General features: G+C 44.3%; 1 protein-coding gene across 3 annotated transcripts in view; it reads left to right on the top strand.

Moving 5' to 3' along the window:
* The window catches only part of camsap1b (calmodulin regulated spectrin-associated protein 1b), a 44,748-nt gene that overhangs the window by 9,109 nt on the left and 22,285 nt on the right, over window positions 1-13,354 (top strand). For all 3 annotated transcript variants that reach the window (XM_071402517.1, XM_071402516.1, XM_071402515.1), the window contains exon 3: window positions 2,220-2,482. In XM_071402517.1, coding sequence (XP_071258618.1) covers window positions 2,220-2,482 — 263 coding nt within the window. The remainder of the gene's footprint in view (window positions 1-2,219; window positions 2,483-13,354) is intronic.

Raw genomic sequence — 13,354 nt, 5'->3', positions numbered from 1 at the left:
TGCTGACGATCCGATCCCTTAGGATCGGATTTAGGCTCTGCCTTTATGCCGTCAGTCATGGCTGGGAGGGTGTCAACACGCTGATGTAGGAGTTTAGATATGGAGATGGAGTTCTGTTAGCTCAGCCTCACAGCCACAACTGAGAGCGAGCTGTCTGAGTAATGGAGTTCATCAGGGTTATTTTTGCCCTGAAGAACATCACACCTTTCTGAGAGCGTGTGCATGGGCTTGTCACGTGCATAGGGGCCGCTGTGGTTTTTCTGTTTTATTCCTCCGCTTTACTGTTTTAAGATCATAAAGACATGGATTGTATGCACATGTTTCCTATTAGATGACTAGAGTATGACATCAACAGACATCAGTTATCATGATCTGATTCCTATCCTTCAACACTGGAGTCATTTAGCCTGATATGGTGGGTTTTCAAGTCATTGCAAATGCAAGATAGACTAGGATAACTCCTAGATCAGTGTTTGTTTTCCTCCTCTGTGGTGGAAACTGGAAAGGCTTTGTTGCAGACTAGAACAACCAGAGAACCCAACTCTGCTCTCATTAGTGTTACTGTAGCCCATCTGTTTCTGAGTGGAACTCCTGAGTGGAAATATAGGTCCCAAGCCGTGACTATATTTACACAGAGTAAACTGAGCCCTCCTTGCAGAACAAATACACTACATGGCCAAAGGTATGTGGACGCCCGCTTGTCGAACATCTCATTCCAAAATCATGGGCGTTAATATGGAGTTGGTCGGGCCTTTGCTGCTACAACAGCCTCCACTCTTCTGGGAAGGCTTTCCACTAGATGTTGGAACAATGCTACAGGGACTTGCTTCCATTCAGCCACAAGCATTAGTGAGGTCGGGCACTGATGTTGTGCGATTAGGCCTTGTTCACAGTTGGCGTTCCAATTAATCTGAATGGTGTTAGATGGGGTTGAGGTCAGGGCTCTGTGCAGGCCAGTCAAGTTCTTCCACACCGATCTCGACAAACCATTTTTGTATGGACCTTGCTTTGTGCCCGGGGGCATTGTCATGAGAAAACGGGAAAGGGCCTCTCCCCAACTGTTGCCACAAAGTTGGAAGCACAGAATCACCTAGAATGTCACTGTAGCATTAAGATTTCCTTTAACTGGAACTAAGGGGCCTAGCCCAGACCATGAAAAACAGCCCCAGACCATTATTCCTCTTCCACTAAACTTTACAGTTGTCACTATGCATTCGGGCAGGTAGCGTTCTCCTGGCATCCACCAAACCCAGATTCGTCCGTCAGACTGCCAGATGGGGAAGCGTGATTCATCACTCCAGAGAACGCGTTTCCACTGCTCCAGAGTCCAATTGCAGCGAGCTTTACACCACTCCAGCTGATGCTTTGCAATGCGTGTGGTGATCCTAGGCTTAAATGCAACTGCTCGGCCATGTAAACCCATTTCATGAAGCTCCCGATGAACAGTTCCTTTGCTGACGTTGCTTCCAGAGGCAGCTTGGAACTCGGTAGTGAGTGTTGCAACTGAGGACAGAATATTTTTTTTACGCGCTTCAGCACCAGGCGGTTCCGTTCTGTGAGCTTGTGTGGCTTTCCACTTTGTGGCTGAGCTGTTGTTGCTCCTAGACGTTTCCGCATCACAATAACAACACTTACCGTTTTACCACTTACAATTTGACGAACTGACCTGTTGGAAAGGTGGCAGCCTATGACGGTGCCACGTCGAAAGTCACTGAGCTCCTCAGTAAGGCCATTCTACTGCCAATGTTTGTCTAAGGAGATTGCATGGCTGTTTGCTCGATTTTTATACACCTGTCAGCAATGGGTGTGGCTGAAATAACCAAATCCACTAATTAAGGGGTGTCCACATACTTTTTTTACACAGCGAGCAGTTGCAGTTGTCACATTCCCTTTCATTGTTGAAAGGTTTGATATTCCCTAAGAAACTTAATACTACAGAGACGCTTGTGGAGTTTTCAAAGTAAAAAGTAAGTTATTTCACATTTGGCCATCCATGAAACATTAGACTCTTGTGTATATAGCCCTATGCATCTTAGTCATCACAGCAGTGTTTCCCCTAGATTATTCCTGAAGTAGGCAAAGGGCTGCACGCACCAAAATATTCCATTGAAACCGATAGCAACCAAATATTTTCATGCCGGTTGCTATACAAATAGATGTAAGAATTGGAACCCAACCAGTCTGTTACAACATAACTAACCATGTCTCTTCCCCTCCAGACCTCATCCCAGAGGACCTGCGGGACCCATTCTACACAGACCAGTATGAGCAAGAGCACATCAAGCCCCCCGTTCTCCACCTGCTGCTGTCCTGTGAGCTCTACTGCCGTGTGTGTGCCCTCATCCTAAAGACGGACCAGGCCGCCTCGCTGCAGTCACACCTGTCAGTTATCCAGGCCCTGAGCCGTAAAGGGATCTATGTCATGGAGAGTGATGACACACCTGTCACAGAGGCCGACCTCGCCTGTGTGCCCATCAAAATGGTGAGTGGTAGAGAATGGGTAGTGTGTGTAGGAAGGGTGAAATAGGCCTACTGTTCAGAAGGTAATGGCAGCATCTCAATAGTCTTAAAGGTCGACTTTGGGCATGAAAAACAGTCCAACTCTGCCTCTTTTGGAATTTTCAAAGAGATATGGGGTGTGCCTTTGGTGGATCATCGACGTGTCATTCTAGTCATGCGCACCGCACAATAACTCTTCCAGTATGTGTTGATGTCATTTCTCAGGATTTATTTTTGGGCGGGATCTGTTGTGATCAGTAAGATATTGCACTTCTGAAGCCAAAAATCTTATGCATCCATTAAAAAAAATATATAATTACATTTCATGGTATAATGGTGCGTTTGTCAGTTTATACAGTTTAAAGCTGTTATTTTTGCATTTTTGCCCAAGGTCGGCCTTTAAGTGGTTCAAGTATTTCTCATTGTCTCCTCTTCTTAATCTGCACTGAAAACATTGGAGAGAGAGAAAAGCAATATGGTGGATGCCTCGCATGAGTACAGATTAAGGAAAAGAAGCGATTGAGATGCACCCAATGGCCTCTTCATCACAGACCAGGAGCTCCCTATTTGGGGCGTTGGGACTGATTTGGTAGGCGATCCATGGTGTTTGTGGGAGTCTTTGCCAGAGGCTGCTCATGATTTGTGGTCGGGAGAAGTTTTTAAAATGAATTAGCCCCTGTGCAAAAACGGATATAAATCTAGTCAGAAAAGCACACACTGCCTTTCTGCTGGTGCAGTGTTGCCTTTTAACTGGCCAAGGATGAGCGAAGTCAAGAACCACCGACTTCTGTTTGGTTAATCTTTGTGTAGGTACTGCCCTTTATATAGACTGTCAAGCTGACCAAGGCAATGTGAGGGAGAGGGAAAGGAGTTTGCAAATGTTACAGGTGCCAGTATCAGTATCCCTTCCTGCTGTAGGCCTTCTCTTATCTCTTCTGATTTATCCAATGGAAGTAGCCATTGTTCTCTCTATCAAACTATGGCATCTCTCTACAGCCCTAAGCCTCTAACACTGGAATACCTAATCTACTAGATCTTGGCAGCTTTTGACCTCCAGTTTTGCATTTGACCTCGTGTCTTTGTTGTTGACAATACTTTCTCATCATAACATTCCGGCTTACAGTAATTTACATGTTGTTCATTTGTTTGACCTATTAAATTAGTTCCAGACCATTTGGCTGCTTCCTTATCTTTGGCTACCTTGGTGATTTCAAATTTGTCTCGGATTCATGTCCATATAAAGTAATTTCCTATTCCTTGTACATTCACAACAAAGCTTTTGGCCCATTCTGGTTCTTTAGGTCATTGTGAAGTGAACACTGATTCAGTTGATCTCGTTTGATAATCATTTCCTCACAGCTGGATGGAGAAAGGCTAACAGGCCTCTCCATGGTGAGAGGAGAGAGCAGTGTTGAGTTAGGCCTAATATGAGCTAAATGACCCAGTGGGGTTCCTTCTGTCCTGCACAACCTTTTCCACTCTCCTGTAGTGTACCCTTGTCCCTAACAGGGCCATTTTCCATGTTGACTAGTCAATATGGAAAGTCTGGTGAAGCAGTTGCATAATGATTGATTGAACATTTTAGCGCTCTATTCTGTCTCCACTAGCTCATGTAGCCTAGTTCTCATGAAGCACAACGCTTCTCCTTTATGACTTTCAAATCTGTGACTGGTATGTTTTTTTATTGGGCTTGTACTTTTGCTGAGGTCTCGATTTTAATTCCTGAGATGGCACAGGAAGGTGAATGTTTTGACACGAGTCACCCTGCTGATGTCTATCAGGTCAGGAAACACAGATTTGGACTACTGACCCATAGCAACATCTCCAACTAGCTTTGTGGAATGAACACCACTCCCTCCATGCATGTTATGTTGAATTGAATACATTACACCAGTATTTCCTTTCATAAGAGAGCTAATAATATGTTTCACTGAAAGCACTTAGAGTACTTAGAGTACCAATACCATTCTACCCTGTCGTTGCCACGGAGATACACGTTGTAGCTGAGGCAGCTTCGTTCTGGTGCGTGACTAGTCAAGTGTGTGTCTCTAAGTCTAGGTTGATAATCCAAACAAGGTGCTATGTAAGCAACCAGACATGCTTAGGAAAGTCTGAAATCCTCCTGACCAGAGAGAATTGCTTGTCCTTTGATAGACTAGGCAGGTCTGTGTAAGAGTTGAGAACCCCCCGGGTTGCTGAGTTGGCAAGGATGTGTTTCCATGGCAACACCAGTGTTCTTCCGCCACTCCTCATGTGCAGCTCCTGGGCTGTGTGTGTGTGTGTGTGAGGAGGCTGAAGAAATTTGGCTTGGCCCCACAGACCCTGACTTCTACAGATTTACCATTGAGAGCATCCTGTCAAGCTGTATCACTGCCTGTTTGGGTAACTACTGCACCATCTGCAACCGCAGGTCTCTTCGGAGGGTGGCGCGGTCAGCCCAATGCATCACTGGGGGCACACTGCCTGCCCTTCAGGACATCTACATCACCTGGTGTCACAGGAAGGCTAAGAAGATCATCAAGGTCCAGAGCCACTGCCTGTTCACCCGCTACCATCTAGAAGGCAGAGACGGTACAGGTGCATCAAAGCTGGACCTGAGAGACTGAAAAACAGCTTCTATCTACAGGTCATCCGACTGTTAAATAGTCGGCACTAGCCGGCCGATATTCGCTGAAAATGCCAGCATCGGCCCGATGTCTGGTTTAACGCCGATGTGTAAAACCGCTGTCAAACGCTGACGTGCATACCTATATAACGTAGGTAGATGACGTAATGGCGCCACGAAAAATATAATGCTACACGTGCAACACATCATTCCTAACCTAGCCCACAATGTCTGCTGTCTGGATCGAGCAGTCAACAAGTCGAACAGTCATTTGAAAGCGTAAGAAAATTTCAGCAATATACCTCAAAGGCGAAATCCATTAATGCCACGATAATGGAATTCATTGCCCTTGACAATCAACCGTTCTCTGACGTGGATGCTGTTGGCTTTCGCCGACTGGTCGAGCACCGGTACACACTACCAAGTAGGCGCTATTTTTCAGATGATGTTACCCTACCGGAGTTGCACAGTATTGTTGAAACGCACATCCATGAGCTACTTGCTATGGGCGTCACTGCTATTAGCGTCACGACTGACATTTGGACCAGCGATGTCAGCCCCATGAGCATGTGGAGTCTGACGGCACAGTGGGTCGACGAGGATTTCGTACTGACGAAAGCTGTTTTGCATGCTCAAGAATGTGCTGGTTCTCATTCCGCTGCTGCCATTTCAATGGCATTTGAGAACATGTTTGAAACATTCACACACTTCTAGCGCCATTTGAACAACTGACTCGAGAAATATGCTCAACTGCGTCTGCAGCAGACGTGCTACCCTCTGCCATGGCATTGAAACACCTGCTCAACAAGAATGCAAACAGACCGTCGGGTTAACTTGGAAAAGTTCTCTAGAGTCTGGGAGAACAAGGCAGTCGGTGGCATTATCTCTCAGCCTCTTTACTGTGTCGCTACCATGCTCGATGCTAGGTACAAGGCCCGCTACTTCGATGCAGGCAAGAAACAAGGTTTACGTGAAATGTTAGACACAGCTGGACAAGATGGAAACGGACACAGTGACCGTGCGCAATGAGGAAGAGAGGCCACGGACAGACAGAGCTGAAACTTCACTGCTTGACTTGTATGAGGAAATCCTGGTTGAGAATGAAATTACATTTACATTTACATTTAAGTCATTTAGCAGACGCTCTTATCCAGAGCGACTTACAAATGACTGAACAAATGAACAACGAAACAGCACAGCAAGTAAGTGAAAGATAGGTTTTGATTATGTTTTACTGGTAATGGGGACATGTGTAAATGCTAACAAAATAACTTTTTATGTCTGTGTGTATGTGTGTTTCAACTATACTGCTCAAAAAAATAAAGGGAACACTTAAACAACACAATGTAACTCCAAGTCAATCACACTTCTGTGAAATCAAACTGTCCACTTAGGAAGCAACACTGATTGACAATAAATTTCACATGCTGTTGTGCAAATGGAATAGACAACAGGTGGAAATTATAGGCAATTAGCAAGACACCCCCAATAAAGGAGTGGTTCTGCAGGTGGTGACCACAGACCACTTCTCAGTTCCTATGCTTCCTGGCTGATGTTTTGGTCACTTTTGAATGCTGGCGGTGCTTTCACTCTAGTGGTAGCATGAGACGGAGTCTACAACCCACACAAGTGGCTCAGGTAGTGCAGCTCATCCAGGATGGCACATCAATGCGAGCTGTGGCAAGAAGGTTTGCTGTGTCTGTCAGTGTAGTGTCCAGAGCATGGAGGCGCTACCAGGAGACAGGCCAGTACATCAGGAGACGTGGAGGAGGCCGTAGGAGGGCAACAACCCAGCAGCAGGACCGCTACCTCCGCCTTTGTGCAAGGAGGAGCACTGCCAGAGCCCTGCAAAATGACCTCCAGCAGGCCACAAATGTGCATGTGTCTGCTCAAACGGTCAGAAACAGACTCCATGAGGGCCCGACGTCCACAGGTGGGGGTTGTGCTTACAGCCCAACACCGCGCAGGACGTTTGGCATTTGCCAGAGAACACCAAGATTGGCAAATTCGCCACTGGCGCCCTGTGCTCTTCACAGATGAAAGCAGGTTCACAAAGAGCACATGTGACAGAGTCTGGAGACGCCGTGGAGAACGTTCTGCTGCCTGCAACATCCTCCAGCATGACCGGTTTGGCGGTGGGTCAGTCATGGTGTGGGGTGGCATTTCTTTGGGGGGCCGCACAGCCCTCCATGTGCTCGCCAGAGGTAGCCTGACTGCCATTAGGTACCGAGATGAGATCCTCAGACCCCTTGTGAGACCATATGCTGGTGCGGTTGGCCCTGGGTTCCTCCTAATGCAAGACAATGCTAGACCTCATGTGGCTGGAGTGTGTCAGCAGTTGATGCAAGAGGAAGGCATTGATGCTATGGACTGGCCCGCCCGTTCCCCAGACCTTAATCCAATTGAGCACATCTGGGACATCATGTCTCGCTCCATCCACCAACGCCACGTTGCACCACAGACTGTCCAGGAGTTGGCGGATGCTTTAGTCCAGGTCTGGGAGGAGATCCCTCAGGAGACCATCCGCCACCTCATCAGGAGCATGCCCAGGTGTTGTAGGGAGGACATACAGGCACGTGCAGGCCACACACACTACTGAGCCTCATTTTGACTTGTTTTAAGGACATTACATCAAAGTTGGATCAGCCTGTAGTGTGGTTTTCCACTTTAATTTTGAGTGTGACTCCAAATCCAGACCTCCATGGGTTGATAAATTTGATTTCCATTGATAATTTTTGTGTGATTTTGTTGTCAGCACATTCAACTATGTAAAGAAAAAAGTATTTAATAAGAATATTTCATTCATTCAGATCTAGGATGTGTTATGTTAGTGTTCCCTTAATTTTTTTTAGCAGTGTACTTAACTGCACTAGAATGCTTAAGGCTGCTTTTTTTGGGAGGGGGGGAAGAAAATATTGGATATCGGTATTGGCCAAAAATGTCATATCGCTGCATCCCTAGCGATAACATCTGCAAATGTGTAAGCGACAATTCAAATTAGATAGAGCGATACCTGCTCAGTGCTCTGCTTCCTGTTTGACTCCTGCTGCCCAGCAGCTGGGGCTAATAAAGCAAGCAGTGCACCATTTCCTGGGTCTACTCCGACAGGTTGGAGGAAATGCATTGTCTTTGTGAGGGGGAGACGGGAGACTTGAAAGTCAGCTTGGGGCAATATAACAGTAGTAGTCCATCCATACTCTCCTGGGTTCCTTTCTGTCAGACAGGTCTCGGGAAGGGGATTGTTGGTTTTGTGTGTGTCTGGCGTATTCATTGTCTTCTAACACTAGCACATGACAGTTAGACTAAGCTCTTTATGCTAGTATTTTTATTTGACTCAATATTCTTGTTGTTTAGATACAGCGTCCTGAGGATGAATAAACAACATTGGAGTTACTCCAAAATACTAAACTAATTGACAGGGAAAAGAAGGAAGCCTATACAGAAATATTCCAAAACATACATCCTTTTTGCAACAAGGCACTTAACTAGAACTGCACTTTTTGTTCTGAATACACAGTGTTATGTTTGGGGCAAATACAAAACATTACCGAGTACCACGCTCCATATTGTTAAATAAAATCACATTTTATTTATAGAGCACATTTCAGACATGGAATTACAACGCAATGTGCTTCACAGGAAAAAAACGAATAAAGAAAATAAAAACAAATGTACTACACAACAAACAAAATAATAATATACTGAACAACAACAAAAAAGCTCAAACTTAAAAGCTGTGTTTTAAAATCTCTGTTTAAATATGTCCACAGTTTCTGCCCTCAGGTTCACTGGCTGGGGCAGAATAACTAAAGGCTGATTCTTCAGAAGGGGTTTCGCCATAGCAATGTTTAGTGCTTTGAGGAAAGTACCTGTGAACAGGGAGTAGTTAAAACTAGCTTGCAATTCTTCAGGTATGCAATTAACTGTTTTGAACAAGGTGGTGAGGATCGGGTCGAGAAGGCAGGTAGAAGGCTTAAGTTGTGATATCACTTTCCTGAGAATGTCTGTGTCAACCAGGGGAAATAAATCCATTGTGCCTTTGCGTGGTATGCTAGGGCACATATAATCAAAGTTCTCATCAGGTCTTGCTTGACTGATTCCCAGCCGAATGTTTATCTTCTCTGAAATAGGTTTGCGGGGCTAGGATTTATTAGGCCGACAATGGTCGATAAGAGTGCACTCAAATTATTCTGATTAACAGGGATCAAGTTTGAAGTTTGTCTGGCATTTCGAATTGGCTTGTTATACAGTACCAGTCAAAGGTTTGGACAAACTTACTCATTCAAGGGTTTTTCTTTCTTTTTACTACTTTCTACATTGTAGAATAATAGTGAAGACATAAACTATGAAATAACACATATGGAATCAATGTAGTAACCAAAAAAGTATTTTATATTTGAGATTCTTCAAATAGCCACCCTTTGCCTTGATGACAGCTTTGCACTCTTGGCATTCTCTCAACCAGCTTCACCTGGAATGCTTTTCCAACAGTCTTGAAGGAGTTCCCACATAAGTGCTCAGCATGTTGGCTGCTTTTCCTTCACTCTGCAGTCCCAACTCATCTCAAACCATCTCAATTGGGTTGAAGTCGGGTGATTGTGGAGGACAGGTCATCTGATGCACTTTCCCTCTTGGTAAAATAGCCCTTACACAGCCTGGATGTGTGTTGGGTCATTGTCCTTTTGAAAAACAAATAGTGGGAACCACACATGCGGAAATCATCCCTTCACCTACTCGGCGTCTCAAAAAGACACGGTTGGAACCAAAAATCTCAAATTTGGACTCATCAGACCAAAGGAAAGATTGCCACCGGTCTAATGTCCATTGATCGTGTTTCTTGGACCAAGCAAGTCTCTTCTTCTTATTGGTGTCCTTTCGTAGTGGTTTCTTTGCAGCAATTCGACCATGAAGGCCTGATTCACACAGTCCCCTCTTTAACAGTTGATCTGTCTGTTACTTGAACTCTGAAGCAGTTATTTGAGCTGCAATCTGAAGTGCAGGTAACTCTAATGAACTTATCCTCCGCAGCAGAGGTAACTGGGTCTTCCTTTCCTGTGGCAGTCATCATGAGAGCCAGTTTCATCATAACACTTGATGGTTTTTGCGACTGCACTTGAAGAAACTTTCAAAGTTCTTGACATTTTTAAAGTAATCATGGACTATTGTTTCTCTCTGCTTATTTGAGCTGTTCTTGCCATAATGTGGACTTGGTCTTTTACCAAATAGGACAGTCTTCTGTATTCCACCCCTACCTTGTCACAACACAACTGATTGGCTCAAATGCATTAAGAAATTCCACAAATGAACTTTTAACAAGGCACACCTGTTAATTGAAGTGCATTCCAGGTGACTACCTCATGAAGCTGTTTGAGAGAATGCCAAGAGTGTGCTAAGCCGTCATCAAGGCAAGGGTGGCAATTTGAAAAATCTCAAATATATTTTGATTAAACGCTTTTGGTTACTACATGATTTTATGATGTCTTTGCTGTTATTCTACAATGTAGAAAATGGTAACAATAAAGAAAGACCCTTGAATGAGTTGGTGTGTCCAAACCTTTGACTGGTACTGTATATGCCAAGATGCTCTCTCAGAATATCATAATGGAAGTGCAACTTTGACTTTCTCCACTTCCGCTCTGCCTTTCTGCAATTTCTCTTTAATTGATTAGTTTCCTCATTCATCCAAGGGGCTTTCTGTTTGGATGTTGTAACGCTCGTCGTTAGGTGGAAGAGAGGAGGACCGAGGCGCAGCGTTGTAAATGTTCATGATGTTGAATTTTAATAAATATCCAACAAAACAGAACACTGACAAAATACAAAAACACGACGTGAACAGACCTGAACTTGAGAACAGATAAAACATGAACGCACGAACAGGAACAAACGAACGAACACAGTACCGTGTGGCGAACAAACACAGACACGGCAACAATCACCCACAAACAAACAGTGAAAACAGTCAACCTTAATATGGTTCTCAATCAGAGACTATGACAAACACCTGCCCCTGATTGAGAACCATATTAGGCCAAACAATAAAACCAACATAGAAACACATAACATAGAATGCCCACCCAGCTCACGTCCTGACCAACTAAACAATACAGAACAAAGGAAATAAGGTCAGGAACGTGACAGATGTGGCCTTTTTCAACCTTATGGCAATGGTTGCCCTTTAATTTGCTATTAAAGTGATCCAACTAAATGATCACAAGAGGAAGGCAGAATAGGTGATGCTAATTGTTCATAAATCTGTTGTAAGTTAGTGTTTTAGTAATGTGTTCAGTATTACCCTGTGCTATGGGCAACAAGGTCGTAAACAAATACACAGTGATCAGATAAAGAAACATCAACTGGAGGATATGTTAATAGAAAGGCTCTTGGTAATAACCAGGTCCAGATTTTGGCTGCTGTTATTGGTGGGCCTAATAACATGTCGGATAATGTCCATAGAGCTCAAAAGATTAATAAATTCAATGACCTTGGAGTCACTCTTCGTCAACATGAATATTAAATCAATAGGTAATAGTAAAGAAAGTGGGGCAGTGCATAATTATTCTCTTCTCTGTGCTAGCAAGGGTGTGTTACATTTTTTTTTGTAGTCCTTCCTGGGTTTGGACTGCTTCGGGCAGGGGGGATGGAGGCTTCGAGCCAGGCTAGCCTGACCCTTCGCAACAGCAGATGGTGTCGGAAACCCCAGGAAGGTGGAGGATGGTCCAAGACCCTTCTGGGCTCCTGAGTGGCGCAACGGTCTAAGGCACTGCATATCAGTGCTAGCGGTGTTATTACAGACCCTGGTTTGATTTCAGGCTGTATCACAACCGGCCATGATTGGGAGTCCCATAGGGCGGCGCACAAGCTCGGGGTAGGCCGTCATTGTAAATAAGAATTTGTTCTTACCTGACCCTCCCTAGTATTTGTATTTTTTATTTAACAAGTCAGCGACCTGCTGAACTGTGGGATTGGGACAGATCAACACTGCCCGACTCATAAACATCTTTGCTATAGGAGGCATTTAATTTTAAGATTCGTTTTGCCTGGGTTACAGCAAGGTCAGTGTACTTAGAAAGCAGGTTATCCTTTTCTCGCAGCCGAGCAAACAGCCGGAGGATCTCTTCCCTAAGCTGCTTGCACGTGGTGCATTTAGGGCAAACGAATCCCTATCCATTTTCCAGTTCCACCTTGTGATTGTCATTTCTGCTCAGACGTGGATAAAAACACTGGTTGGTTAGCACTGCTAGCGTTAGCCTGCTCCTTTTTCTTGATGGCTTGCAGATAATTAAGGACAGGCAAAATCCTAGAGGAAAACCTCGTTCAGTCTTCTTTCCACCAGACACTGGGAGATTAATTAAATATTTCAGCAGGACAACCTATAACACAAGGCCAAATCTACACTGGAGGTTCTTACCAAGAAGACAGTGAATTTTCCTGAGTGGCCGAGTTAGTTTTGACTTACATCTGCTTGAAAATCTATGGCAAGACATGGAAATGGTTGTCTAGCAATGATCAACAACCGATTTGACAGAGCTTGAAGAGTTTTGAAAATAATAAAAGGCAAATATTGTACAAACCAGTTGTGCAAAGCTCTTAGACTTTTCCAGCAAGACCCACAGCTGTAATCGCTGCCAAAGGTGATTCTAATATGTATTGGCTCAGGGGTGTGAATACTTACAGTGCGTTCAGAAAGTATTCAGACCCCTTGACTTTTTCCAGATTTTATTACGTTAGACTTATTCTAAAGTTGATTAAATTTGTTTATTTTCCCTTCATCAATCTACACCCAATACCCCATAATGACAAAGCAAAAGCAGTTTTTTTTGTGTGGAAATATATTAAAAATAAACATTCCTTATTTACTTAAGTATTCTCAGACCCTTTGTTATGACACTCGAAATTGAGCTCCGGTGCATGGTGTTTCCATTTACCATCCTTGAGATAGTTCTACAACTTGATTGGAGTCCACCTGTTACTTTCAATTGATTGTACATGATTTGGAAAGGCACAAACCTGTCTATATAAGGTCCCACAGTTGACAGTGCATGTCAAAGCAAAAACCAAGCCATGAGGTCGGATGAATTGTCTGTAGAGCTCCGAGACAGGATTGTATCGAGGCACAGATCTGGGGAAGGGTACAAAAACATTTATTCCGCATTGAAGGTCCCAAAGAACACAGTGGCCTCCATCATTCTTAAATGGAAGAAGTTTGGATCCACCAAGACTCTTCCTAGAGCTGGCCGCCTGGCAAAACTG

Source organism: Salvelinus alpinus, chromosome 5, assembly GCF_045679555.1.
Source record: "Salvelinus alpinus chromosome 5, SLU_Salpinus.1, whole genome shotgun sequence".
In the NCBI taxonomy this organism is placed as follows: Eukaryota; Metazoa; Chordata; class Actinopteri; order Salmoniformes; family Salmonidae; genus Salvelinus; species Salvelinus alpinus.
Note: the sequence above shows the minus strand (reverse complement) of the source record. Positions and strands in the feature narration are given on the sequence as shown.